Here is a 27,960-nt window from a genome sequence, read left to right on the forward strand (position 1 = left end):
CACATTGTTACCTGAGGTGAACCACAAAAGGGTGCCCCCTCCCCACCCAGGAAGGAGTGAGTGAAGATCTACATCAAGAACAAGCAAGGAATAAAGATATACATTGGAATCTGCTGCCCCTGTGGATCCTTCTTCACCTTGCCTCATGGGTGGGCCAACCCTGGTAGTAACACACATTTCTCCAGAGAGCTTACACAACAAGTTTGTCTACAAAAACTCGTGCAAAACGTACCTGTGGACTGTGTTTGCTTCCTCTGTTATTTGGTGGGATAGAGACTGCCATTTTTCTGATAGTCTAAAATTCAAATTTAATAATATTAAGCATAACATGTATGTACTCTGTAATAATAATGGTGATGATTGTTTTTAATCAGGGGGTGCAGCACTGGACCTAAAAGCTTGTCCTCCCAAACCATTCCGTTGGATTCTTGATATGACATGGTTGAATCTGGTAGAACTGAGTAAACTACCGCAATTTTCTGAAATTATGAACCAGGTGGGCTCACTTGTCTTCCTTTCTGTTCCGTATATTGTTTCCCACAGACATTGTATCCTTTTGCCTTAGAGAATTGAGACGTGGCCATTAATTCCAATATTGCTTAGTTTCGTACCCTAATGACATGCTATCTTTTTCCCTCAAGAGAATAGCCTTGGCTCAGTGGCAGAGCAGGTCCCAGATTCTGACATCTCTGGGTTGGGCTGGGAACGTCCACTGCCTTGGAGTGTCACTGCCAGTCAGTTGTAGGCAATACTGATTTGTTGTTGTTGTTTAGTCGTTTAGTCGCAGTTTGGTCAGACTCATGTTTGTAGCTTCGAGAACACTATCCAACCATCTCGTCCTCTGTTGTCCCCTTCTTCTTGTGCCCTCCATCTTTCCCAACATCAGGGTCTTTTCCAGGGAGTCTTCTCTTCTCATGAGGTGGCCAAAGTATTGGAGCCTCAGCTTCATGATCTGTCCTTCCAGTGAGCAATACTGACTTAGATGGACCAATAGTCCATCTAATACTGACTTTGATCGACCAATAGTCTGACTTGGTACAAGGCAGTTTCCTGTGCGCCTATATGTGGGCATATAAATAACCACAAATACTGACACACCCCACCCCTCAAAAACATGTTCTACCTAACATGAGCAGAACTTTCTGGGATGGTCTGCTAAGCCTCCTTCTCTAAGCAGCAGTCAGAGCTGCTCAGTAAGCCCTCACCTCCTATGTCGGGGGGGGGGGGAAATATCTCAGGGCTCATCTTCTGCACCCCTCATTTCTTTTCCCTCCCCCATCCCCTCCAATCCTGCAGCAGTGAAACGGGGGTGGTGGGATTTGAAGCAAAGGTCCACCAAGCTCTGGGTGCAGCTGGAAAACAGGCTGGGGGCAGACAGCCACACCAAAGAGCCTTTCCTTGAGGGCAGGGGACTGGACGGGGCAGTCCCTGGGTGTGGCGTTTGCCTCCTAGATGGGTCATAAAGAAAGGGTTAATGTGATGTGATTGAACAGTTGAGGGAATTGGGTATATTTAGCATGGAAAAGAAGACTGAGAGGAGATATGATAGCCCTCTTCAAATATATGAAGGGCTGTCACATAGAAGATGCTGCAATCTTTTTTTCTCCTGCTCCAGAGAGTAGGCACGAACCAATGGCTTCAAGTTACAAGAAAGAAGAGTCTGGCTCAACATCAGGAAGAACTTTCTGACAGTAAGAGCTGTTGGACAGTAGAACAGACTTACTCAGAAAGTGGTGGACTCTCCTTCCTTGTAGCTTTTAAACTAGAGGTTGAATGGCCATCTGTCATAGATCCTGTAGCTGAGATTTCTGCATTGCAGGGGGCTGGACTAGATGACCCCAAAAGTCCCTTCCAATTCTACAGTTCTGTGATTCTATGAAATATGACTTTGACTGAAGTGTAACTTTCTAAAATTGTCATGAGCATACTTTCATGGGAAAACTATGTTTGTCTATTGCATTTGGTACATTAGATCTGTCGTAATGAGAAGGGGTGGAAGAATTGGTTTGACAAGGAGGCTCCAGAGGAAGAAACGATTCCTGATGGATACAGTGACTCTCTAGATACTTTTCGTAAACTTTTGCTTATCAGGTGAGGATCATGCAATTTCAGCATTGCTTGTTTTGCTAGCATTCTTCTAAGAGTGCTGCGTGTTAATCGCTATGCTGCATTTCCCTCAGAAAAAAACGACACGTAGATGAAACTGACACTCAGTTTGAGCCTCACCAAATATGTTCATTCCTAGGTCGTGGTGTCCAGATCGCACACTTTCTCAAGCCAGGAAGTACATTGCAGATTCACTGAATGAAAAGTATACAGAGCCAGTCATTTTAAACTTAGAGAAAACTTGGGAGGAAAGTGACAAGCGAACCCCGCTCATCTGTTTTTTATCAATGGGATCTGATCCAACTATCCAGATTGATGCATTGGCCAGGAAACTTAAACTGGGTATAAATATAATATTTTATTCTTCAATATAAGAATTTGATATATTTTTTTAAAGAAAAAAACACTTTGGTAAATTTGGTTTTTGTAATAATTCACTGAATTTGCAGTGGGCCCTCTCATCAACAATCCTGAAAAAACTTCAGCAACTTTGTAATGAGGGTTGTATTCAATTGTTCAAGCAGGAGGTGTCCATTAATAAAAAGCCAATTGTTACACAAGGCAGGGCTAGAAAGATCTTCAGATTTCAAGGCCCTTGAGGCTACTGTTAGAGGAGCTTTCACTAATTCTGTAATAAATGTCTCTTTCTTGATCTAGGACAGGGTGGGTAACGTGCCACCAAGTTTCATGTGGTACTTGGCCTTATTTCATGTGATGGGAGGAGCTCGGAAGAAGAGGTGGAGGGCAGGACAGCGGGGGGGGGGGCGGTTGAAATGCGTAGAGAAATGGAAAGTGGGGCGGGGAGAGAATATTGCCATAAGTGGCCACTTCAGGCCTCTTGGAAGAGTGATCTGTCCTTCCTCTAGTTAGTAGCTCACTGGGTAGGAGGAAAGAGGGAGCAAGGAAGAGAAGGGGGTGGTAGAAAATGAGGAAAGGAGGCAACCCTGTCTGCCACAAGCTATGGTTTTACCCACTGTCAGCATTTAGCCCCTCAACAGATTACACTTAAGGGAATGCAGCTCTTGACAGATAAAAAGTTTGCTGCCTTTCTGTTATTACAGCTTACGCAGGTGGACATTTGCTGCCATCACAACTATCAACAGTGCTAACTACCACAGAGGATAACTTCTTGAAAGAGTCAGAAATTACCTCTGGCTTTATTCCTTAAGGGCTGGCGCTGTGGTCTAAACCACTGAGCCTCTTGGGCTTGCCGATCAGAAGGTCGGAGGTTCAAATCCCCGCAACGGGGTGAGCTCCTGTTGCTCGGTCCCAGCTCCTGCCAACCTAGCAGTTTGAAAACACACCCAAAAGTTCAAATAGATAAATAGGTACTGGCAGGAAGGTAAACGGCATTTCCATGCGCTGCTCTGGTTTCGCCAGAAGCGGCTTAGTCATGCAGGCCACATGACCCAGAAAAACTGCCTGCGGACAAACACCGGCTCCCTCAGCCTGTAAAGCGAGATGAGCGCCGCAACCCCAGAGTCGTCTGCAACTGGACTTAACTGTCAGGGGTCCCTTTACCTTTACCTTTATTCCTTAACTTAATTCTCATTGGCATCAAAAGACCTTCATGCATGCAGCAAAGTGATATACTAAATTAACTGAGTTAATTGGTTCGTAGCAAAGGGAAGGCAGCACAAACATGAATAATATAAAAGGCCAACATTCAGTGAAGTCTTACAAATATACAATGCTGTATAGCTGCTAAATGAATACAATATGCATAGGATTCTTTAATAAGTTAAAGCATAGAATTGAAAAGCCAAATTAGCAAAAGGGGGGGGGGGAGTGCTTCCACGCTTTTTGAAAACTTGCCTGCAACCAAGAGTACAAATTTATGTAATCTTATTATCATTCTACCATTTCACTTGTTGTAGAAAACAGAGCTATTTCTATGGGACAAGGGCAAGAAGTTCATGCACGCAAGCTTATTCAGACATCAATGTCACAGGTATGTATACATACCTCATCCCTTCGCTTGAGTTTTTTTAAGATTCCACCCACCCCGACTCAGGTTTTGAACTTCCATTTTAAAAAATGTATAAAGAGGTGTGGCATATAGCTATTAATGATGAATGAACATGTGCTATTAAGGTAAGATGGGGAATATGCGGGAGAAATGATTTTGAGAAGATTTGGAAGATATTTGTAGAATTTGTACTATTAAAATGGAAAGGCATCAAACAATTGCAAAAGGTGTTGAAATTTTGGGAGGTTGGATAGTTATAATGGAACGGTCTCAGGGGTGGAGTGTCCATTTTTATTTCTATTTATTTATTATTTATTTGTTTAAAATAAAAAAAATGTGTTTAAATAAAATAAAATAAAATAATCGCATTTAAAAAAGTGAGGCTGCAATCTGATACTCACTTATCTAGGCATAATTTTATCCATCTTAATGGGGCTGATTTCTAAGTAAGAACAGAAAAGGAATCCTGCTGGATCATACCAAAGGGCTGACTAAGTGCAACATTCTGTTGAGTATCAAGGTCCCACCCCCACCCCCATTTGATGAATAAAACACGTGGACACCAGTTTTTTAGGTTAATGGGCTAACAAAGGCCACAACTTTATTGGTTACAGAATGTGAGTGGCATTGGCTTAGGCACTGGACCCAAATCAACTATATCTGACTCCTGCCTGTCATGCAGCTAGTCTCACAAGGGTTAACCACCAGTAGGAGGAGTCCTGTGGATGTTAACCACCAGTAGGGGGAGCCCTCAGGGTCACCGGAAAGGTTGTGCCATGGCCCTAGCCTCTGCCCAGGCTTCGGACAGGAACTATGACCCCTAGATTCCTTTAACGGAATACCCTTAAAGGGGAGGGGCAGGTGATGGCCACAACCTCCCCTCCCAACAAACAAGCTTTTCCAGTGCCTAACCACCAAACCTTACAAAGTTGTGACGATTTGCTATGTGGTAGGCGAAAACCAAGTGGCTGGTGCCAATCTGCCAAGTGGAAAAATTCCTGCCAGGCCCCTTCAGCAGGTGACCAAACGAAGTCCATAGCAAGGTCAAGGTGTCGAACGCAAGAAGAGAGGGTGGGAGGGCAGGAGATCCGCAGAAGCAGGAAGCTGAAGAGAGAACTCCTGGCCGCCGCAGGGCCGCTTAAATGCAGCAAACCACACACCCCAACCAGCCGGATTGGCTGGCTGCGGGCATGATGCGGGCTGGGACTCCCCAATGTCATGGGGGGCTCATGTTGCCCCCCCAGCACAGGAGAGCGGCTTTCTCACAGAGACCAACCAGATGCCTATGGAAAGCCCATAATCAGCACTCCTTCACTCCTGTTTTGCAACACCTGGAATTCAAGCACATACTGCCTCTCTACTGGAGTAAAGAGCCAGCCATCAAGACCATTATCCATATAAATATTCACTGTGTGAAGTCTTTTGTGCATCCTCAGACTTACAGCATTCAGTGTCAGAGGATGATCCTTGGTTCTTGTACTATGAAAGAGGGAGAAAAATGTCTCTCCATCCACCTTCTCCATACGATGGATAACTTTGTACACTGAATAGCTCCCACAGTCTACCTTAATACCTGTTAGCAGTGCTTTTTTTTCTATACATAAAAAAATGTTTAGAAGTACTCTCATTTTCCTACTCATATTGAAATACTGCCCCTCAATGAGGCCAAACTTAGATTCACAAAATGTTTAGGGGTATGCGTACCCCTGCTTCCCCTCAGAAAAAAAAGCACTGCCTGTTAGTATTATGTATTGAGCTTCTTCACTTAGGAACCTGGGCATATCTATATCTATCTATCTATCTATCTATCTATCTATCTAATCTATATCTACCCATTTGTTTAGCTACCATACCTGCTCTTTACCTCACTGCTTTGTCATTCTGGCTGAGACATGGTCAGTGAAGAAATGCACTGTAAAAGATGGATAGGATTTTGGCTATTCTGGTCTGTCACTATTAAATTCACTCAAGTGTGGTATTGAGGAATAGCTGTAATTCCCGTATTAAACTGGTTACCTTAAATTTCTAACAGACTTATTTGGAAGCCCCATTGATTTTAACAGAGCTTAACTGCAGATATTATAGTATCTGAAGCATGGGTATTTTTGGAAAATAACTTTTGCTGTACTTTTCAATGAGACTTGCTTCCAAAACAAAGTCTATAGGCCTGGGATGTTAGTGTGACTTCAGATTAAAAAGAAGAGGTGGCATATTTGCTAAATCTGAGTCGAAACCTTTCTTTGCTGGTGTTGGGGGATGCCAGCAGAGCGGATGTGAACATGTTCTGTCCTCCCTCACTGGTATATATATATTTGGGGGGGGGGGGTTCAGCCAAGGGAAACAGAGCAACAGAGACAGAGTCAATGCACAGCTAAGTGCAGGTGACCTTGAAGGCTAAAGCCTGGAGCACACCAGAGCCGTAACTCAACTCTGAAGAGGGCACTGATTGTAAGGCAAAAGGAAAATTTGCTTAACTAACAAGAGAGGTGAAATGAATTCTGAATACAGGAACAGAATTATGAGGCATTCTGTGGCTAAAAAGGGGCATACAAACATCATACTTAATACGTGTTGGTGTTCTATGATGAGAGAAGCCCTGGACTCTCTCCTGGAGGAATAAATCATCATCATCGTTTATTTATACCCCACCATTTTCGCTGACAGAAATCCACTGGCCTTTAGTGGTGGGTTGGGACCCTGCTCCGTGGTGCAACATGAACTGAAGTGGGTCACAATATCAGCACTACCACCATACAAATATATATTGTTTTTAAAAAAGTAAGAAATGGGTCCCCAAATGCATGGTGTATTCTGGGTCTGAAAAAGTTGAACCCTACTAAAACAAAGAGCTCACCAGAACCCCTCAGTGATTGATAGAAGTTTTGGGAATCTTAGAGCTTGCTGAGCCTAAAGAAAACCCTTATTCTGAAGGGGAAAGCAGGGGGTTTCTTTTAATAAATGATGATGATGATGATGATTACAAGGTATCTCCTGATCACCAAAACCAGTAGAAATTGCCCTGCTATAATTTTTATAACTACCACAAGATGGCAGTACTACTTTACTTACTCATTGGAACCTACAGTAGTTGTTTCATTTTAATGCAAATCCATATTTATTATTAAAACACAGAAACCCCAAACCCCAATATCAAGGAGATATAAATGATAACAAGTAGCTAGTGAAACCTTCCATCTGTGGAATACTCAAGTGTAGTTGTTGTTGTTGTTAGTAAATTGCAGTTGGCTTGATGTTTAGCAGATTATTTAATTAAGGTGTTGTTGTTGTTGCTTGGTACAGGGTGGCTGGGTGTTACTTCAGAACTGCCATCTGGGTCTGGAGTTCATGGAAGAACTTTTGGAAACAATGATTAGTGCTGATATCCCTGATGATAGCTTCCGAGTATGGATAACCACTGAACCACATGAGAAGTTTCCAATTACTTTGCTTCAGGTTAGCCCTAGTATATTCAAGGGGATTTAGATGAACTGTTAAGATAATTCATGTGGCAAAACTGAAAGTGGGAAGGAGAAATATTGCTTGCATTGAAATTTAAACTGTGGTAAAGGTTAAAGGGACGCGGGTGGCGCTGTGGGTAAAACCTCAGTGCCTAGGACTTGCTGATCGCATGGTCGGCGGTTCGAATCCCCGCGACGGGGTGAGCTCCCGTCTTTCGGTCCCAGCTCCTGCCCACCTAGCAGTTCGAAAGCACCCCTAAGTGCAAGTAGATAAATAGGTACCGCTTTATAGCGGGAAGGTAAATGGCGTTTCCGTGTGCTGCGCTGGTGCAGGCTCGCCAGAGCAGCTTCATCACGCTGGCCACGTGACCCGGAAGTGTCTCTGGACAGCGCTGGCCCCCGGCCTCTTAAGTGAGATGGGCACACAACCCTAGAGTCGGACACGACTGGCCCGTACGGGCAGGGGTACCTTTACCTTTACCTAAAGGTTAAAAACTTTTCAGTCATATGAGAGACTTTAGGTTATGGTTGACGCAAGAAGAGAATCCTTACCTATTCAAGAGTTTCCTCTCTTGTAGACTCAACAGGGCCCTAAAGCAGAGATTATTCTGCCATCAGCCTGCTGTTTTTTCCCCCAGACTGGCATGCCATTGTCCAATTGTCACTATCTTTGGTGTTATCATTTGTTCTTATAAAGATTTTAAAATTATTTATATATGTATATCCTACCTAGTGGATGTCAGTTATTTGGGTTATTTATAATGAATTTTACAAGGGGCTTCCAATCTTCTCCAATCCAAAATGTCAATCAAATCCTCACCTGCATAGTTCCATAATGCTGCTACTGGCAGCTGCTGCTCCCTGACTCTTAAATGAGACACCTCACTGCCCTCAGCGTTGATCATTGGCTGCTGAAGGGTATTACATTTTTAGTAGAAATATATAAGAATAATAAAAAAATGTCCAGTAGCACCTTAGAGACCAACTAAGTTTGTTCTTAGTATAAGCTTTCGTGTGCATGCACACTTCTTCTTACTGGCCATTTTTAAATATATATATATATTTTGACTGCGTCAGACCAACACGGCTACCTACCTGAATCTAGAAACATTTTTATACTGGACTAGTAACAAGGGATCTTAGGGTTTTTTTGGGGGGGGGGGTGTTGTGAATTCATACCTAATGGAATCAGATAAACAATGGAATAAGGAAGAACGTGTGGATACAGGAAGCATGTGTGTTTCATGCAATGGGAAGCTATTCAGTCACATGTCTGTCATTTTTAAGACTACACACTAGAACCAAAGTTGTGTTTGGCTTTTGTTTATGTCTGAACTTTAGCTTTGAAAACGGCGTGATTTTTAGGCATGCTGCTTTTGGGGTCAAATGAAATAAATCTTTTTTTTTCTTTTTATATATGTCAGACTTCTATAAAATTCACAAATGAACCACCACAAGGTATGCGAGCAGGTTTGAAAAGAACATTTTCTGGTATAAATCAGGACTTGCTTGATGTCAGCAACATGCCCATGTGGAAACCTCTTCTTTACACTGTGGCTTTCCTACACTCCACTGTTCAGGTATTACAAACATACTTTCTTTTCATTTATGCCTAACAGGACCTTTCCACTGGGATGCCTGAAAAATAACCTATTGCTATATGTGAGCTCAATATTTATAATGCACAATAAAGGCCTGATGTTGCACACCCATCCTTCTGCTTCAAATGTTTCATTTTTGGCCTCAGAGGGTAACAATATCTATCTATCTATCTATCTATCTATCTATCTATCTATCATCTATCTATCTATCTATCTTTGGGCATTTGACAAACCACGGCAATACCTGAAGAATTATCCTTTGAGCACAAAAATTAGTTAAAGAATATGATAATACAGCTTTCCTGTATCTCCTGTATTTCCTGTATTTTTTGAATGGAAATTGCCAATTAAGATGACTCAAAGTGACCATGCTGTGTCTAAATGGGACCGGTAATGGTCACTGTATTACATTCTGGGTTGTTAAGAGTACATTGTATTGTGAGATTCTTCCGATGATTTCCTGGTGTATCTTGAGCTGCAGTAGGTGCATAATTCATATCAAGAAACATTTGTCCATTTTCGATCAATATTCTGTCAATTCTAATATATTTGATCAGAAAATGGTATTGACCTGAAATGTCAGCGATTGAAGTTGTTAAACGAAAAGCAATAATAAGCGAAACAAGCAACATTAATAAATAGTGAAATCACACTCCTTGCTTTCTACTGTCTTATTTCAGGAAAGACGCAAATTTGGCCCTTTGGGCTGGAATATTCCTTATGAATTCAACTCAGCAGACTTCACAGCCAGTGTTCAGTTTATACAGAATCATTTGGACGAATGTGACATTAAAAAAGTGAGTGTCCCTATACTGCAATGTTGTTTCTACTTTGTATATGCTGAGGATGATTATGGTCAGTTTATCTTAACCTCAAAAAAGAGACAAGCATTAGAGCCCCAGTTTTTTCAGTGACTCAGATTACCCACCCACCCATTCACTCAGCCCCCAGTCTCTCAAATAAGTGCTTGTGTGGCCCAGAGAGATCCTGCAAACCATTTGCAACATAGCTTCTCTTGAAAGTGTGAAGCCTTTCTTAGCAGAAGTTTAAAGTGAAGAGGAACGGCCTTGGTCATATAGCGGATTATGAAGCAGCAAACAAATGTGGATATGCTTTACTAATACTAGCAGTCATTACATGATCTTTAATTAATAGTGCACTTACATTTTCCTCTGCCTCAGTTATGAACAGCATTCTAAGTCTGAAACATTGGGCTTCATCCATCTTCCTGTGGGTGATGGATTCCTGTGGGTGATGAACTGAACTGCCTTCAGCTGAGCCTTCTTTTAACCCCTTTCCCACCTGCAATGACATGTACCTTAGCATGCATTGTAACTTGGCAACTATTACTGAGAACCAGGAGGCATGTGTGTAGCTCCCATATAGAAATTCATTCCTCCCGCTCTTCCCAGGGTCTCACACTCAGTGTAGTTTGCAGACCAAGACCCCGGGCAGAGGAGAGGGATCGCTAGATGACTATATGGGAAGTACACTTGGGCCTCCTGTTGGAAGTAATGGTCCATGCAGTGTGATGTGCACATGTCATATACCTGCAGCAGCCAGGGAGAGAGGGAAATGTCAATTGCCTTGTGTGCATAGCTGCATCCATAAAGGAATGGGATCATACCCACAGTTATTATTGCTTATAGAAGAACAAGCGGCTGCAGTCTGTACTTTTGGGTAGCAATGCATTCACTGTGGGACTCAATGCATTTGTAGTGCATGCAGTTAATAGTTTACAGCCATGTTGACAAATGAGGCTTTTGAATGGAATATGAGAAATGTGGCAAATTGCCTCTTCCCTATTGATTTTCGGTTATGTGGGATGATCAGAGCTAAAAACAGATTTTCACAATCTTAAGTCAAAATCGCAAGATGGTCTTTATTTTTATTTGTTTTCTGCAGAACCTTAGTTATATTTGAGGTTTTCAGTTGTTATCCTTGGGTCAAAAGTCAGAGTTACGGGTGCCTGCACGGGTGCATCCTTGAGCACTTTGTGCAATCCAAGTTTGTGAGTATGTACTAGAATTTCTAAAATGTGCTTGTTTTTGTCTCTAGGGAATATCCTGGAGCACAGTCCGATACATGATTGGAGAAGTACAGTATGGAGGCAGGGTCACCGATGATTATGATAAGCGTCTTCTTAATTGCTTTGCAAGGGTAAGGAAATGTGATGAAAGATTCTTAACAATAAGCAAAAAAGGCTTCCAAATGAACAATGATTCACTTTCAATTGAAATAAACTATAGAATGTTGTTAAAAATGTACTGGCAATGTAATAGGACCCTCATGGCATATAGTCAATCATCTGGAAAGAAAGGCCTTTCAAATTTATGATTTTGTATTTCTCATAAAATCAATGTATTAAAGCCATTGATATGCTTTGTTTTTAAAGCAGTAGGCTTTCGGTTATTCATATAACAAGCTAATATCCTATGCATTTAATGAGTAGGTTTTGGGATGTTGATTGGTGTACATCAGTAGGATTGTGCTGTCATGACCTCAGAGTCCAGCAGTGACCAGCAAAGGAGCCAGAGCAGATTCCTGGCTTTTGGGGTCTAATGCTGGTAACCAGAGGGCAACTGAACCTGAGGGTGGCAGGCAGGACCTTGTTGAAACTAGATGCCGCAGCATTAGAACCCATACAACTGGTGCAGGACCCTCCGGGCCTGAGGAACCATGTGTCTTTCACCGTACTTCACCAATACAAGTGTGTATGGAGAACACGAGGTAAGAGGCCATGCAATAAAGGAGAGGTGCCTGATTTGATGCCAAAGGGGTGGCCCTTTAAGAGACACTAGTTCTCCAAAAGAAGATGGTGACAGAGGCTCAAAAAGTCTCAGTTTGCACCCAACCCTTGCAGGAGCAAATTGCTCACTTGGGACTCTCCATGGTACTGAAATGCCTGCTCACCGGTTCCTGGCGGTGGGTGGGGTTTGCAGCCTGGTGTGGGGCCTGCCATCGTCCCCGGGCCACACCACACCAGTGGTTGGCACGGCAACACTGTTTTTCCCCACCGAAGGGGCCAGTTCAAACCAGCCAATCGGCAGCAACCAAGGGGGAGGAGCCTCAGGAGTGGATCGCGCCTGCTAAGGCTTCACTCTAGTTCGCTACTGTTGCTTAAAAGGGGCAGGAGCCGATGCTGGCCGTGCAGTCGGCCCTTGGAGCATCACTCGCCCAGCCCTCACTCTAATTGCTTCCTTCATTACAGGCTAAGCTTTCTCCTTCCAGGTTCATGGGCGTTGCTATGGTCGGATGATGGTTGCTGTCTTTCAGAGCCGGGGAATAATTTCCCCTGCTCTGCAGGCTTTGCCTTCCCTGTAGCAATTGTCACAACTTTGGTGGTTTTAGGCCTTGGGCAGAATCCTTTCGTCCAACAATCAACAAAGGGGTGGCTTGGTGACTCACCCCTTCTGCGGCGGCAATATCAGGGCCCCCATTAAAGGGGTATTGAGGGGAGTCTCTGTCCACAAGTGCACTGAGAACTCCCCTCTGCAACATGGAAAGGGGGGCAGCTGTGTAAACACACACTTTGCAGAGTTCCCATATTCCTGACTGACACCGCCATGCCTCAGACCCCAACACAGGGCTGAGAGGGATACCTAAGCCAAGGTTTCCCACATCTGGAATTCAATAAAGTTGAGGCCAATTTTTTATCCCAAAATATATTGTCTGTGTTTCATTCTGTTTAATTGAGGGCTGGCTCCCGGGAGGTGGGGGACTGCGCCTGGGCACACAACAACCAACATTCTTCACTCTCTGAGCTTCTCTGGATCAGGACAGGAGCACTCTGCCAACATTTGATGGCTTCTGCTTTCTGTCCTTGTGTACCCCATTCTCAACAATCCAGCTCTTAATTCTTAACAAACTTAAATTTCAACTCCACCCCCCCCCCCGTTTTTGTTCAGGTCTGGTTCAGTGAGAAGATGTTTGAGAATACATTCTGCTTTTACACTGGTTATAAAATACCAGTGTGCAAAACTCTGGATCAATATCATGAATATATTTCAACTCTCCCATCAATGGACAGCCCTGAAGTATTTGGTCTTCATCCTAATGCAGACATTACGTAAGTGGGTTTTTAGCAAAGATGAAAATTCTTCAAGTTTTTCTTTAATCACTTTTAAAAATATATTCTAAGTAATGAAGTATACTGGAAATCTACAGTATTTACATATACCAGAATATTTAAGAGAGCCTTTCTGGACTTTTTCAAGATTAAGGGAACAATCCAGCATCATGCTGGTCTGTGGGAGGGAATTAAGGGAAAGTCCCATTTGCAAAAGTGGAAGTTGGTTGTACAAGTGGAACATCATAACTGGATATTACCCCAACTTAACACTTTCCAGGTTAAACGTTACTTTTAGCAATTTTCAAAATGTGATTATCCTATGAACAGAGAGCTTTCCCATATGCTCTAACACTTCTAGCAACAGTCGTTTAGAGTCTTTTAGAGTCTACAGTCGTTTAGAGTCGTCAGCTGGCTCATCTCAGCTATCTGCCAATCTCCAATTCCCACCACCCTTCTGAGTAATACCCCTCCCCACCTTCTCACTATATAGAAGGATCTGGCAACTTCTGTTTCAGTGTATCTGAAGAAGTGTGCTTGCACACGAAAGCTCATACCAAGAACTAACTTAGTTGGTCTTAAAGGTGCTACTGGAAGGATTTTTTTATTTTGACTATGGCAGACCAACACGGCTACCTATCTGTAACTTCTAGCAACACTTTTGTTCCCACTCAATTGTACTAAATAATTCAGGTGACATTTACACAAGATGAACTTGGATCAAACAGATTGCAAAAAATGATATTATTTCGTTAGTTCTCAAGAAGTTATTTGAATTTAGCGATGGAATTTCAATCTTACCTGATAACTGCATTTTGAATCTTATCTTTTATTTAGTCATTTTTCATCCTTAAATACCTGGCAGGTTGTTTGTTATTTTCTGCTTCAAATACTGCACATCTGCTACAGGATGTAATTAGTCATCATAATATTTTATCAGTTTTTTTCTGTTATTCCTATGATTCAGTCGTGAATTATGCTTTTGGCCAATATGCTCACACTTAGCATTTCTGCGATTGTTAAAATCTGGTCAAACATTTCACTCAGTTGTTAAAAGTGATATTTACTTTTGGGTTTCAAAAGTTTTACTGTAGAGGACAGAGTCTAGTCCTTAAGTTACCTCAGAAAGGCAGAAGTGAATTCTCAGGTGGAATGCCCATATCTGAAGATTCATGCCTAAAGAGCTATGGCTTTGACATTTTGTATTATATTACAACACGTATTATCGTTTTGACATTTCATTATTATTCAGGTGTAAGCATGCCTCCTGTAATTATATCCATGTCTTTCAAAAGTAATGTGAGAAGCAGCCCTGAGGTGTAAAAGAGCTTGATTCATAGAATCAGAGTTAGAAGGGAGCACAAGGATCATCTAGTCCAAACCCGTGCATTGCAGGAATCTTTAGTCCAATATAGGGCTTGAACCCACAACTCAGGGCTAAGTAAGAAGTATAAGTTGCCTGTGTAACAGCATGTCAAGCACTGCTCTCTTGAGCTCTGAACATGTGGGGCTGCCACTATATCGCTCAAAATGCTAATGAAGCTATCAATGCAGCAGATGTATTTGTTTGTATATTGCTTTATAGGCTGGGATTATCACTCACCATCGGCATCTCATTTAAACTACCCATCAAACAGTTTTGGGAGAAAATGCCCAAAGAAGCTGCAAAGTGGCATTTTAGGTTTTGAGTAGTTGGTGTGTTGCTGCTCTGGGAATGCACAGAAGCTTTCAGGGAATGAATGTCCTGAAAGATCCCTGCAAGAGGCAGCTTGGCATTTTTTCTTTGCCTTTCTGAAATGTACATGAAATTCATTGGTTCTTTTCCTTATATATAAAACTGAGTCTTTTTAACATTGTAGAGTAGAGTAGAGTATTGTGGATTGCCAGAGAACATCTATTCCTGGTTGCACTCAGACATCACAACGACCCAAGGTTCATTGTAGTATGAGCCTTTGGAGTCACAATGCCTTCCCTTCCCTCTTCTTTTATGCTCAAATTGAGGAAGTTTAAACAAGAAGAAAGAACAGGTTCTCTTACTGCAGATATTGAGAGAAAAGAAATCGGTTATCAAAAATAGTTGCAAAAGTAAAATAATCTTAACAAAGAACTGCAAAGTGCAAATTTCATGTGTCCATTTCCTAGCAACGAAACTAATATTCTGCTGCATATTATTGAAAATTCCTCTTAGGTATCAAAGTAGCACAGCATCTGATGTCCTGAACACCATTACCAATATTCAGCCAAAGGAAAGTGGAGGTGGAGTAGGGGAAACTCGAGAAGCTATCGTGTATCGATTAGCTGAAGATATGCTTGAGAAGCTGCCTCCTGATTACATAGCACATGAGGTGACTGATTTTAAATTCTACAAGAGAATTGCAGACATGGGAATACTAATGTTTTTGAGGCAGGGCTCTTGAGACTGATGCAGCTTCTGGGTGGTCTAGAAATCGGCATCTGTGGTTGTGAACAATACCAAACACACATGCATGCAGTGGGTGCACTAAACATCCTAGCAGCTGTTGACACTAAGGGAAAGGTAAGTTGCAAACAACAAGCATAAGGTCATGATGGAAAGGCAGAGCTCTGCCAAACCAGAAGTGGAACAAAGGACAGAGGAATGGTAGCTTGTGAGTTGATATAAGCCATACCTAGGACAAACTGCTAAGTGTGGAACTTCTTAAAGTATAACCTTTACATGATAGAAAATCCAGGAAAAACATCTACCTTTTCTAGACAGAAAGAAAAAAGGTAGATGTTTTCTGGGATTTTCTATCATGTAAAGGTTATACTTTAATAAGACATAATGGGCCAGTATAGACATAATGATCTTGTCGTGATAATGCTGGGTTTAGTAAGCTGAGAACAGTGTCCACATACTCCTCCTCCTTCACGAGCTCTTCTAGTCCTAGTTTAAACAAACCATGGTTTTCCATTACACACCAGCTGGCAGACTGGTTTAATGTCACATTAATCAGGTTATTAGATCTAGATCTGTTTATGTTTCAGCAGACCCAGTGCCCAATGGTTAGGACACTTGATAACATCCCAAAATATACATTTAAGCTAAAAAGACCACACCAAATAGTTGCCTATAGTTCATCAGACAAATCAATGGATACCTGATGAAGGATTTGGAGTTAAACATGGTGTTGTTCTCCAGGGATAGAACCAGGCTGGGGTCCATCCTAATTAGCTGCCTGGGAATGTGGGCTTTTCCTTGGAGCCCTACTCTCAGAGGAGGACAGGGCTGAGCATCATTGACTCCTGCAATGTATTAAGCCTATGAGTTGATTGGACCTGGTATAAACAACAGGACCTGGCCTTTTCCTCTTTTTCTTGGTCAATATAGAAGCATTTGTGAGTTCTTGACACTTCAAGTGCCAGCTGAAGTGATCACTCTGGCAGCTACATCCTGAATCGGAGCATACACACACACACACACACACACACACCCCTATCTAGTTTAGGGGATAGACACTCATAACCTCAGCTTTGAAGTTCTGAAACATTTCCATTAGATTAGAACTTAAGATTTAAGTTAAAATAAATTGCTTTGAGTATTGCTTGTGACTTGAGTGTGAGTAGCTACTATGATAGATTCCTGAATCTTGCAGCATCTTAGGCGGAACAGTAGTTCCAAGGGACTACTGTTTTAACAGGCAGCAGCTGCTGGCTGATTCCCAAAGATTTCAGTCAAAGCAACTAATGAATTTTGTGCTTCAGCCATGATCCTGAAAGGCCTCTTCTGTTAAAATGTAAGATATATAGAGCTGTGATAATATTCTTACAGCTGTGCTGAGCTTTTACACACTAGAAGTAAAAGGGAACTTGTCCTGCTCTCAGTTTCTGTATTCCCCAGTTTGTAGTTTGGGTGCCATTTTTCTTTAAAAAGGGGGCATCTTCCTAAGGTGAGTCTAGCCATTAAGGGAACAGTTATGTCATCACATGGCCTGCCAGATTTGGCTGCATGATGATATCATGAAGCCAAATTAGAGTGAGGACAATGCTTCTACTCTGAACAAACCTTTTCTTCTGTTTTGCACCCCCCAGTTCTATAACTAAAACTGGGGTAAGAGGTTTGTTTGTAAAATACACATACCTGTTTCAGCTTACGCCTAGGTATTCTGTTATAGGGAATCCTCTAAGGTTACATAAAGGGAACATAAAGGTCCCTTTATGATGCTAGAAGAGGAATTTGGCTGGATGTGTATCTAATGGCTGTACCTTAAGGAAAAATTGTTAGCTAATCAATTTCCAATGAGAATTGCTCCCTTGATTCTATATATTTCACATCAAAGGTCACGTGCATCCCCAGATTATAGTAACTTCAAACAACTGTACAAATTAGTGAATAATTTTCTCTTTTTATAGTCAAGATGCTGCAAACATTGGCCCATCTGTGCCACTTATTGAAAAATCCAATGGGTTCTTCAAGGGCAATGCAAAAAACAAGTTACAAGATTAATCCAGAAGAAATACGAAAGAGTAATGATGATATTAAAGTTGTAATTTCTCCTTCCTTAAAAAACCCATAAAGGATTTGTTTCTTAAGTATATAGGATACCACAACTTCAGAGGCACAGTAATTATTTCTCAGAATTTAATGGGTATACTCATTGTCCGCAATGAATAGCCTACGAATCTTACATAAAATGTAAGAATGCAATAATTGTATTCTCTCCACTAACTAGATAGTCATTCCCTTTATATATCAGTGCTCAGATGATCATAAAGTCTACTGATTTAGGGTGCAATCCCTGAAGCACTGCTCCCTGGGCAGTCTCCATTGAAGTAAATGGTGACTATATAGAAATGTTTTCTGAACTTGACTCATCATGGGGTAATGGTGGGGGGCGGAGGAGGAGGTTTTGTCTCTTATAAATGCTGGAGAGTTCAAAGCTAACATGACAAAACATTGCTCTTTTTAAAAATGTTGAGGTAGAGCAATCGTAAGTGGGGGAGGGTGCCATGTGGCAGATCTGCTGCCGTATCACACGCCCTGTTGGCTCACCAGTCAGGGCACAGGTTGTGCCAGGGGTGTGTGCCTCTTGTATTTTCCCCCATGGTGTCAGTCCCTAGGTGGATCTAAGGGGCTTTGACCCAATGGACCCAAAGCTGCTGGTGCCTCAACCCACTTGGCTCTACACTACATGCATGTTGCTTTTGTGTGTGTGCTGTCTGAGTTGGTATTTTCCTATGGTTACTTTACATCTTTGTACTGGGCCACTCCTCTTCCTGTACACTTTGTCTCTGTCCCTTATTCACTATCTACTCTCTTAGTTTTTATCACCCCCGCCCCTCCTTAATTTTCATCTTCCAAGAACTCCTCCTTCTGCAACTAATTATCTGGTACCATCTGTGCCATTGGTTCTCAGGTTGGATGTCTTTTTCTTGCAGGTAAGCAGGCTGGCTTTGACTGGGCGGTATTTTCTGACAAAACTGTTTTTGTCACAGCATTTTATAAATTTTATTTTTATGGCTGTTTTCCCACCGTTTTTAAAAGTTCAGTAATCTGCTTCGAGCCTTCAGGATGAAGCATTAATTTTTAAAAGATAACTTTTTGCTAGCAGAGCTGTATCTACGCTGCAATTTCAAATTGGTTCTAAGTGAAACTGACTTCAGAATTTTTTAACAAGCATGGGCATGGGATAGATAAGTGATCTGTGTAAGTGATTAGTCAGCAGGGGTCAGCAAACTTTTTCAGCAGGAGGCTGGTCCACTGTCCCTCAGACCTTGTGGGGGGCTGGACTATATTTTGAAGGGGGGGGGGAATGAACGAATTCCTATGCCCCACAAATAACCCAGAGATGCATTTTAAATAAAAGGACACATTCTACTCGTAAAAACATGCTGATTCCTGGACCATCCGTGGGCTGGATTTAGAAGGCGATTGGGCGGGATCCGGCCCGTGGGCCTTAGTTTGCCTACCCATGGATTCGTGTAATGCACCTTTTTTGCACTTCCAGTGTGGCATCCAAAGGGGAAACTTTGTGAGCTTAAGCCACGTTTGAGTCTTATGCATCTCTCTGTAATGTACACAGCGAGAGGTCACAGCTCAGTGGTAGGGCACATGCTATGCATGCAGAAGATCCCAGGTCCAATCCCTGGCATTTTGGTAAAAGAAACTGCAAGTAGCAGTCTAGGAGGACCTTTGTCTCAGCCCTTGGAGAGCCATATCAAGGCAGTGCATACTGGGAGAGGTGAACCACAGGTACCACTCAGTAAAATGCATCTGCATCTGCATACTTTCCATGTGGATGTTAATCTGCAAGTAACATACACAATCTGCTTCTCAATAATTGTTTTTTTTAAATTTTAATTTTTTAATATTTTATTGAGGGGGGAAAATACATGAATAAAGACATACAGATACCACAAATACACACAGAAACACATATGCTACCTATACAAACTAGAACAAGACAGCTTACCCACCCCTGCGACCTCCCTCCACCACGGCTCGGCTTCCTTAATTTTTAATTTAATTATTTCATTGCATTTCTAAAAATCTTCATCTTCATCTCTTACAACCATTTCTGATTTGATTTTCACCTTTACTTTACATACTTACATACTTAAGCTAGGCTTGCTAACCCTATATTTATATTCACACATCCACTTTACACATTCAATCTATGCATATTAACATATTCTTTTTAGAGCAGCATTTTCCCATGTATTCTTCAAAGCATTTCCATTCTGATTTTAAATTTTGATTTGTTTGAGATCTTATAATTGCTGTTAATTTTGCCAACTCTGCGTATTCACTTAGTTTATAAAGCCATTCTTCTTTAGAGGGTACTGTCGTGTCTTTCCATTTGCTGGCTAGAACTATTTTGGCGGCAACTGTGGCATATAAAAAAAATTCTTTTCTTCTTATTCTGTGGGATATCACTCCCTAGTATGCCCAATAGATATGTCTCAGGGTTTTTTCCTATGGAGATCCTGCTTCTTCTCAGTAATTGTTGAAATGCCCAGCTGGTGATGGTGGACCAGAAGCTGGAGCCAGTCATCAAAGTACTATCAAAGCAGAAGCCATCAGTGCGGCTGTGTCAGCTCACACCTCTTGTCGTGGATGCCGTACTGTAACCGGAGACTGGTCTCTCATTCGTATGAGAGCTGTGGGGAATGCAAAACCTGTGTTGGTCTCAGATGGGAGTGAGATGATTTGTGACCTGGTACCTGTTATGTTGGCCACTTGCCTAGCCCCAGCCCCACAAATCATAAACAGAAACGGTGCAAAATATAATTATTTTCCTACTGTTACTCTAAATGCTTTATTGACTGGATTACTTTCTCTTAACTTCCTATTTAGGTGAAAGCCCGCTTAATAAAAATGGGACACCTTAATTCTATGAATATTTTTCTTCGTCAAGAAATTGACCGAATGCAAAAGGTTATCAAAATAGTTCGAACCAGTCTAAGCGACCTTAAGCTCGCCATTGAAGGAACTATTATTATGAGTGAGGTAACCTAGTCCATCATTATGTAAGACTACTCATTTTAAAACTAATGCATCTCATATCAGGGCCGCTAATTTTTTGTTTTTAATTTCTTCAGAATTTAAGAGATGCGCTTGATAACATGTACGATGCTCGGATTCCTAAACTTTGGAAACGTGTATCTTGGGATTCTTCCACACTTGGCTTCTGGTTTACTGAACTTCTAGAGAGAAACAATCAGTTTCGCATCTGGATATTTGAAGGGAGGCCTCCTGTATTTTGGATGACTGGATTCTTTAATCCTCAGGGTAAGAATTAGAAGGGTAAAATTAACTGTACATTATCCTGCATTTAGCTACAGTTTAATTTACTCTGTTGTAGTGAGATTCTCAGAGGGTGGGGGAAGGGATCAAATAAATTCAGAGGCCTTTTTCAATTCTACAAAGAAAATTTACATTTCTAATATGTATGTAATAATATGTATGTAAAGTATAATAACTCCTAATGTTGTTGTTTAGTCGTTTAATCGTGTCCGACTCTTCGTGACCCCCATGGACCAGAGCACGCCAGGCACTCCTGTCTTCCACTGCCTCCCACAGTTTGGTCAAACGCATGCTGGTAGCTTTGAGAACACTATCCAACCATCTTGTCCTCTGTCGTCCCCTTCTCCTTGTGCCCTCCATCTTTCCCAACATCAGGGTCTTTTCCAGTGAGTCTTCTCTTCTCATGAGGTGGCCAAAGTATTGGAGCCTCAGCTTCACCATCTGTCCTTCCAGTGAGCACTCAGGGCTGATTTCCTTAAGAATGGATAGGTTTGGTCTTCTTGCAGTCCATGGGACTCTCAAGAGTCTCCTCCAGCACCATAATTCAAAAGCATCAATTCTTCGGCGATCAGCCTTCTTTATGGTCCAGCTCTCACTTCCATACATCACTACTGGGGAAACCATAGCTTTTACTATACGGACCTTCGTTGGCAAGGTGATGTCTCTGCTTTTTAAGATGCTGTCTAGGTTTGTCATTGCTTTTCTCCGAAGAAGCAGGCGTCTTTTAATTTCGTGGCTGCTGTCACCATCTGCAGTGATCATGGAGCCCAAGAAAGTAAAATCTCTCACTGCCTCCATTTCTTCCCCTTCTATTTTTCCAGGAGGTGATGGGACCAGGGGCCATGATCTTCATTTTTTTTATGTTGAGCTTCAGACCATATTTTGCGCTCTCCTCTTTCACCCTCATTAAAAGGTTCTTTAATTCCTCCTCACTTTCTGCCATCAAGGTTGTGTCATCTGCATATCTGAGGTTGTTGATATTTCTTCTGGCAATCTTAATTCTGGCTAGGGATTCATCCAGTCCAACCTTTCGCATGATGAATTCTGCATATAAGTTAAATAAGCAGGGAGACAATATACAGCCTTGCCGTACTCCTTTCCCAATTTTGAACCAATCAGTTGTTCCATATCCAGTTCTAACTGTAGCTTCTTGTCCCACATAGAGATTTCTCAGGAGACAGATAAGGTGATCAGGCACTCCCATTTCTTTAAGAACTTGCCATAGTTTGCTGTGGTCGACACAGTCAAAGGCTTTTGCATAGTCAATGAAGCAGAAGTAGATGTCTTTCTGGAACTCTCTAGCTTCTGTCAAATTGATGCAAAAGTAGCATTTCCAATTATTATATTATCCAAAAGACTGGGGTGTCCCATAGAACATAGATGCAAGTTCTTCCAAAAGTGCAAATTGTAAACATTTCCCCTGTATGACCTCCACTGTAGGATTTAATTTTCTGGAACCAAAATAGAATTTATTGTATATTCTAGCAAGTAATATAGTCTCTCAGATGGATGAAAACTTCCGGGGTGGCGCCATCGGTAATGGCGGATTCCCTCTGATCTGGAGGGACCAGCTCCACAGGAAACGGGTCTTTCCCGCTACGGCGAAGCGGGGACCCTTTCAAAAATCACAGGCGGATGAAGCCTGTGACCATGGGACTCGGCGGGCACCTTTAGCGCCCCCCAACCCACAAAGGAACCCACTAACGGGCTCCAGAGTGAAGAGGGGGAAGTGGCGTGGTGCTGAGAGTCAACTGCTTCTTCCGTGGAGCGAAGCCGCACAGCCGTTGCCGGAGAGCGCTGCCTTTTTCCTGGGACAATTTGGCTTTTAAAACAACTACCCGTGAGTACTTAAATTTCGGACAATTGGACTTCAAATAATGATTTGCGAGCAGAAAGGAAAATTGGATTAAGAAATTTACCTTAATTTGGCACTGAAACGGGAAGGTCTAAACAGGAAGTCAGCCTTCCGTTTCTTGTAGATAGATTAAAGCAAAGACATGGCAAACTAGAGTTCAGAAAATCGCCTGTAAAGGATTAACTTTCATCATTTAAAATTGTTGAACCCCCTTCGGAAGCAGGAGAAGAGGGGGGATTTTTTCCGGACTGTTTAAACCTGCAGAAGAGAGTGTAACGCAAAGTAACTTTCCACTGTCTCAATCCTGGAGCGGGGTGTCAGGACTGACGTTCTTTGGGAAGCTCATTGACCAGAGACAAGCGTCTTTGACAGATAGTTAAAAGAAGAGAAACATAGTGATTCCATTGTTCCCCTTCGCATTTTAAAGGAACAAATATTGACAAAATATCTGAAAAAGGAAACTTTGTTGTTAGATCTGCCTTTAAAAGAAAAGAACAAATAGAAGCTCTTCCCCTAGAGGGAGCTTGTGAAACTGTTACCAATTCTGAACCGGGGAGCTTGCAGCTGCAATAGATTACGATCGTGGGAATAGACTTCTGACCTTGCAGAACAATGCATTCAGAAGCTCTGCTGCGTGCTTTCTGTAAAACAAGTGCCCTACTGGAACAGCTACATGAGATGACGGACTTGATGACTGTCGCGATCAGAAATTTTGGACAGGTAGTGGGAAATTATATAGAGCCCACCCAGGAATCAAATCAGGAGTGTGCTCCGACAGAACAGATGAGGGAAGAGGATGCAGCTGAACCTTGGGCGCCAGAGATGGAGGGAGCTGTGGCCCAGCAGGAACATGAGTTCTTGGATTTGACAAATGAACTTGGAAAAAGCCAGATTTGGAAAGATAAAGTTTGGTTTGGTTTGGAAATGGGGGGTTGGATAGACCCCCCCCCCCCATGCAGGGATGTTTGGACTTTTCAAGTCTGGCAATGGGCCGTGAGATGTTTGGGGTTGTGGGGGCTCTTAATTCTGGAGGGACTTTGAAACATGTTCTTAAATACCACATGGAGTTTAGTGTGGACTATGGAAAAGGGGCTGATTTGTCGAGAAGGGTCAAAAACACTGTTAAGTTGGAGTTCCCACGAGTGAAAGGAGCAGGAGACAAAATAAAGTACAGGTACAAATATGAAGAAGAACTGCGGATAGGACATGGAAGGGACTTAAGGGCTTCGGACATAAGATTACCAGGTTAATGCGCTAGATTGATGGGATAGAAAGGACTGACAAAACCCGGGACCAGGAGGAAGAGACGCTGGATGAAGATTGGAAGAAAAAAAAATTTTTTTTTATTAGGATTGTTTTATAAAATTGATGAACGTTAGAAAAATGTTGGAATGAAATTATTTGGCTTTAGCAAAAATGTTTAAAGAATTATGTAAGAATATTATGGTTAGGAGAAATTGATATAAATAAGATCTAAGTTTTAAGTTTTAAGGTCTTTTATAGTAAGATAAGATTAAAATAGATTAAGGTAATGTAATGACAGAATATTATGAAATATGGAAAGGATTTGCTGTGACAATTAACAACTAGGATACAAAAAAAGGGAGGAGTGAGGAGGTCAAAGAAAGAAGGTAATGACAGTTAAGGATTTGAGAACATTGGATTTGTTTTTAAATGTTTGTGGCATATTTTTGTCTTTGGATTGGGTTGTGTTATTTTTATTTTATTTTGATTTTTATCAATTTGTATTGTTCGATTGTGGTTTGTTTTCCTTTGTTTTTTTTCTTTTTCTTCTTCTTTTTTGCTTTTCTTTCTGTAATTCTAAAATTCTTAATAAATATCATTAAAAAAAAGAAAAGAAAATCAACATGCATACATTGTTGTCAAGTATTTCTCCATTTTTGGCATATACCCTGTTAGCAAGACAGCATTTCATCATGGGCTTGCATGGTTGGTTGCATGCCAATTTATTTTCCCATACTATCTTGGCAACCAGTTTCTATTTACCAAGGGACATTTAGGCTACAATTCTATAGCCACTTACCAGGAAAGAAGTTAATGGGACTTATCTTTTTAACAGACATTTATAGGATTGAACTCTTAGACATTTTCAGAAAAGTAAGGGGGAATGAAATAAGTAAAGGTGTAAGACTGGGAAGAAAGAACAGTAAAATAAAACAATTAGCCATTTTCTGTGGTTTAATGACTATCTTGTACTGAGGTAGACTGATGAATGCTACTGTGTAATTTCTAAACAAAACTGATTAGCTTCAAAGAACAGATAAAACCTTCAGAGAATATTTGTTTGGCAACAAATGATTTACATTTTGAAAGCATTTTGGTTCTTTAGATATAAAATGCAGCAGTGCTTCTTGGCCTCCAAAGCCCATAATACTTTCCAGTCCCAGTAAGGCCAATACGCGGCTTCTTTTGATTACAGTTTCTGGTTTTTTCAAATCCTTAATATTTGCTGTAGCCACTAGATGTTGTTACTATTAATTCACTAATAAATAACAATAGTTGTAGCCTATAGTTCCACTGTTCTTGCTTTTCTCATTTCTTCTTATTTATTCCATATCTTTTGTTGGTAATTTGCTGCCATGAATGCTTTTACCATAAAGCACTGCAGCCGGAAGACAGATAACAGAAAATGTTGTATTTAACTTGCCTTGTTTTTTCATCCACTTTGCAGGTTTCCTAACAGCTATGAGGCAGGAAGTGACTCGAGCACATAAAGGATGGGCTTTGGATACAGTAACTATCCACAATGAAGTGCTGAAACAAGCTAGAGAAGAAATCACAACAGCCCCTCCTGTATGTGTGATATATTTATATTTTGGCATTAATTTCAGAACTTACTCATAGGAGTTGCATCCAATGAAATAATTCAGCTTGCTCAAGGACTTCCACTTGTGTACTGGAACTTCCCTCCCTCTCCTCCTCAACAGTCTGCTCTGAAGGGTTTGGGGAAACCCAGAAGCACTGTGCAAGCGGAAGTCCCTGCACAAACAGGATGACAAACAGGATTGCTAATTTCTCTCTCTCTCTCTCTCTCTTCTGGCTTGATAAGAGCCTAGAAGCAGCCTTTTCCATAGCAAGCATGGAAACCTAGACTTCTAGCCTCTTAAGAGGTTAGGTTTTTAAAATGCCATCTGCTAAATAGACAGACATAAGAACAGAGTAATTTATCCTCCCTCCACCAACCAGCCTGCTGCATTTCTGCAGTGGTTATGGAGAAATAGACTTTTCTTCTTCCTTGACTAGCATTGAAACCAAATGGGTTTGGTGAAGTGGGGGGTTAGAGTATTCTGTACCCACTTGCATGGAATTTCATGAACTCACAGTGGAATTCCTGGTCACCTATTCTTATGAAATTCACGACTGTGTTATATGGTAACGAAGTGGTAAAACTATTCATTGTGATCCTTACCGTACATTTTACTACACTATTGCTTGTGCCTGTAAAAAAAGCAAGGGTAGCCATCATGTTTTGTACTACAACTCCCAGGCCATTGGTTACATTGGCTGGAATGGATGGAAGTTTTACTCCAAAGCATCTGGAGGGCACCATGTTATAACTCTTTGATGTTGATCATATTATAGAATCCTGATACACCTGATAGGCTAAAAGGTGAAGAAACATTGCCCTGAATGCATTTTCTTTTCTGGGTGTATTCTCCCATAATTGTTATATTAATTATCACACTTGTGTTTTATTTATTTATTTTCTTTAAAAATTATATATTGTCTTCCCCTCACCATGGAATCCAAGGCAGCATACAGGTGTTTCGGGCACTAGCCAGACCCAGAGCTGTTTGGCATCAACAAGGTGGTGGCCTCATGTTGCCTTCAGACCATGAAGGCACAGTAGCTATATTTAATCTGTTATTTGGAGTTGGAAAAAATTCCCTCCCCCACCCCAGATAAGACTTGCAGAAGACCATAGAGGGTTTAAAAAGAAAAAGAAAAAAGCGAGGAGCTGTTAGTCCTTCCACATAGCAGTCCAGGACTCCTGCTGTAAGACCTACCTGCTGTTGTGCCTTAAAACAGTTAGTTATTTTCTCTTTTTGGTGAGCTCAATATCTTAACATTTTTCATTCCCATTTAGTGCAATTTCAGGAACTTTGTGGATCAATTTTTTATTATGATTTCAAACTTTGCTAATTATGCCACATCTTATATTGAATAGGTTAAGTCAAACAGTCATGTTGTAATTTTAAAAGCAGACACTTTTCTATGCATAATAAACATCAAATTCTTTTCACACAGGAAGGGGTATATATTTATGGATTGTACTTGGATGGAGCTGGATGGGATAGACGTAATAATAAACTCACTGAATCAACTGCGAAGATTCTTTTCACTGTGCTTCCTGTTGTGCATATATTTGCGATTAATACAACTGGCCCAAGAGACCCTAAACTCTATGTTTGCCCCATCTACAAGAAGCCAAGGAGAACCGATTTGACCTACATTACTGCAATCTACCTAAGGACAACTGTCTCTCCCGATCACTGGATACTGAGAGGAGTAGCCCTCCTGTGTGACGTCAAATAAAGCCTGATCCTTTGATTTTGACAAATACACCAAAATAAGATATATCAATCATTTAAACTTTATTATTAAAGGGGCACCCATTTTTTTTTTCATTATTAACTATTCTCTTCCCCTAGAAAGTCTCATTTGCTTTATAATTCCCAACAATTCTACTTTGTACAGTTATGCTTTGGTATTCTGACTTTTGTCAACTACATTAAATTTTTCTCTTGCCAAACAGAAAAATCTAGTTTTGCGTTTTAATTTCCCAAGCTTTCCACTTACTTTTTTATTGTTAGTGGAACATATTAGCCTAGTTAATGAAATAATTATGCTGTATTTAGATTTAGTAGCCCACACATTGGGAAGATCAGTGGAACTAAACCGGCACAAATCCAGGTACCCTATTTTGACTTTTTTGTGAATCAGACTGCCTATCAGAAACTGTTGAATGGATATAAATCTTTACCATAATACAAATTGTTAATCGTTTTTTCTCTCTGAAAAAGACAAACCACTTACACCAACATACTTCTTTCTAAGCAAATTTTTGCTGCATTAAAGACAATGGAATTAAATAAAATGAAGTTACAGAAACGGT

The 27,960-nt window shown here is 41.2% G+C and overlaps 1 protein-coding gene across 1 annotated transcript in view; it reads left to right on the top strand.

Moving 5' to 3' along the window:
* DNAH8 (dynein axonemal heavy chain 8) overlaps positions 1–27,605 on the top strand; it is a 138,772-nt gene extending 111,167 nt beyond the window's left edge. Inside the window, 14 exon segments of the mRNA XM_081000066.1 lie at positions 375–496; positions 1,973–2,091; positions 2,246–2,448; positions 3,984–4,057; positions 7,376–7,528; positions 8,958–9,113; positions 9,815–9,931; positions 11,193–11,294; positions 13,043–13,203; positions 15,392–15,548; positions 20,519–20,671; positions 20,764–20,953; positions 25,516–25,637; positions 27,093–27,605. Of these exon segments, the coding sequence (XP_080856192.1) occupies positions 375–496; positions 1,973–2,091; positions 2,246–2,448; positions 3,984–4,057; positions 7,376–7,528; positions 8,958–9,113; positions 9,815–9,931; positions 11,193–11,294; positions 13,043–13,203; positions 15,392–15,548; positions 20,519–20,671; positions 20,764–20,953; positions 25,516–25,637; positions 27,093–27,380 (2,117 nt within the window). The 3' untranslated portion in view covers positions 27,381–27,605.
* The last annotated feature ends 355 nt before the right edge of the window (positions 27,606–27,960 follow it).

The sequence above is a fragment of the Podarcis pityusensis genome (genome assembly GCF_964106645.2).
Source record: "Podarcis pityusensis genome assembly, chromosome: 3".
NCBI classification, from domain to species: Eukaryota; Metazoa; Chordata; class Lepidosauria; order Squamata; family Lacertidae; genus Podarcis; species Podarcis pityusensis.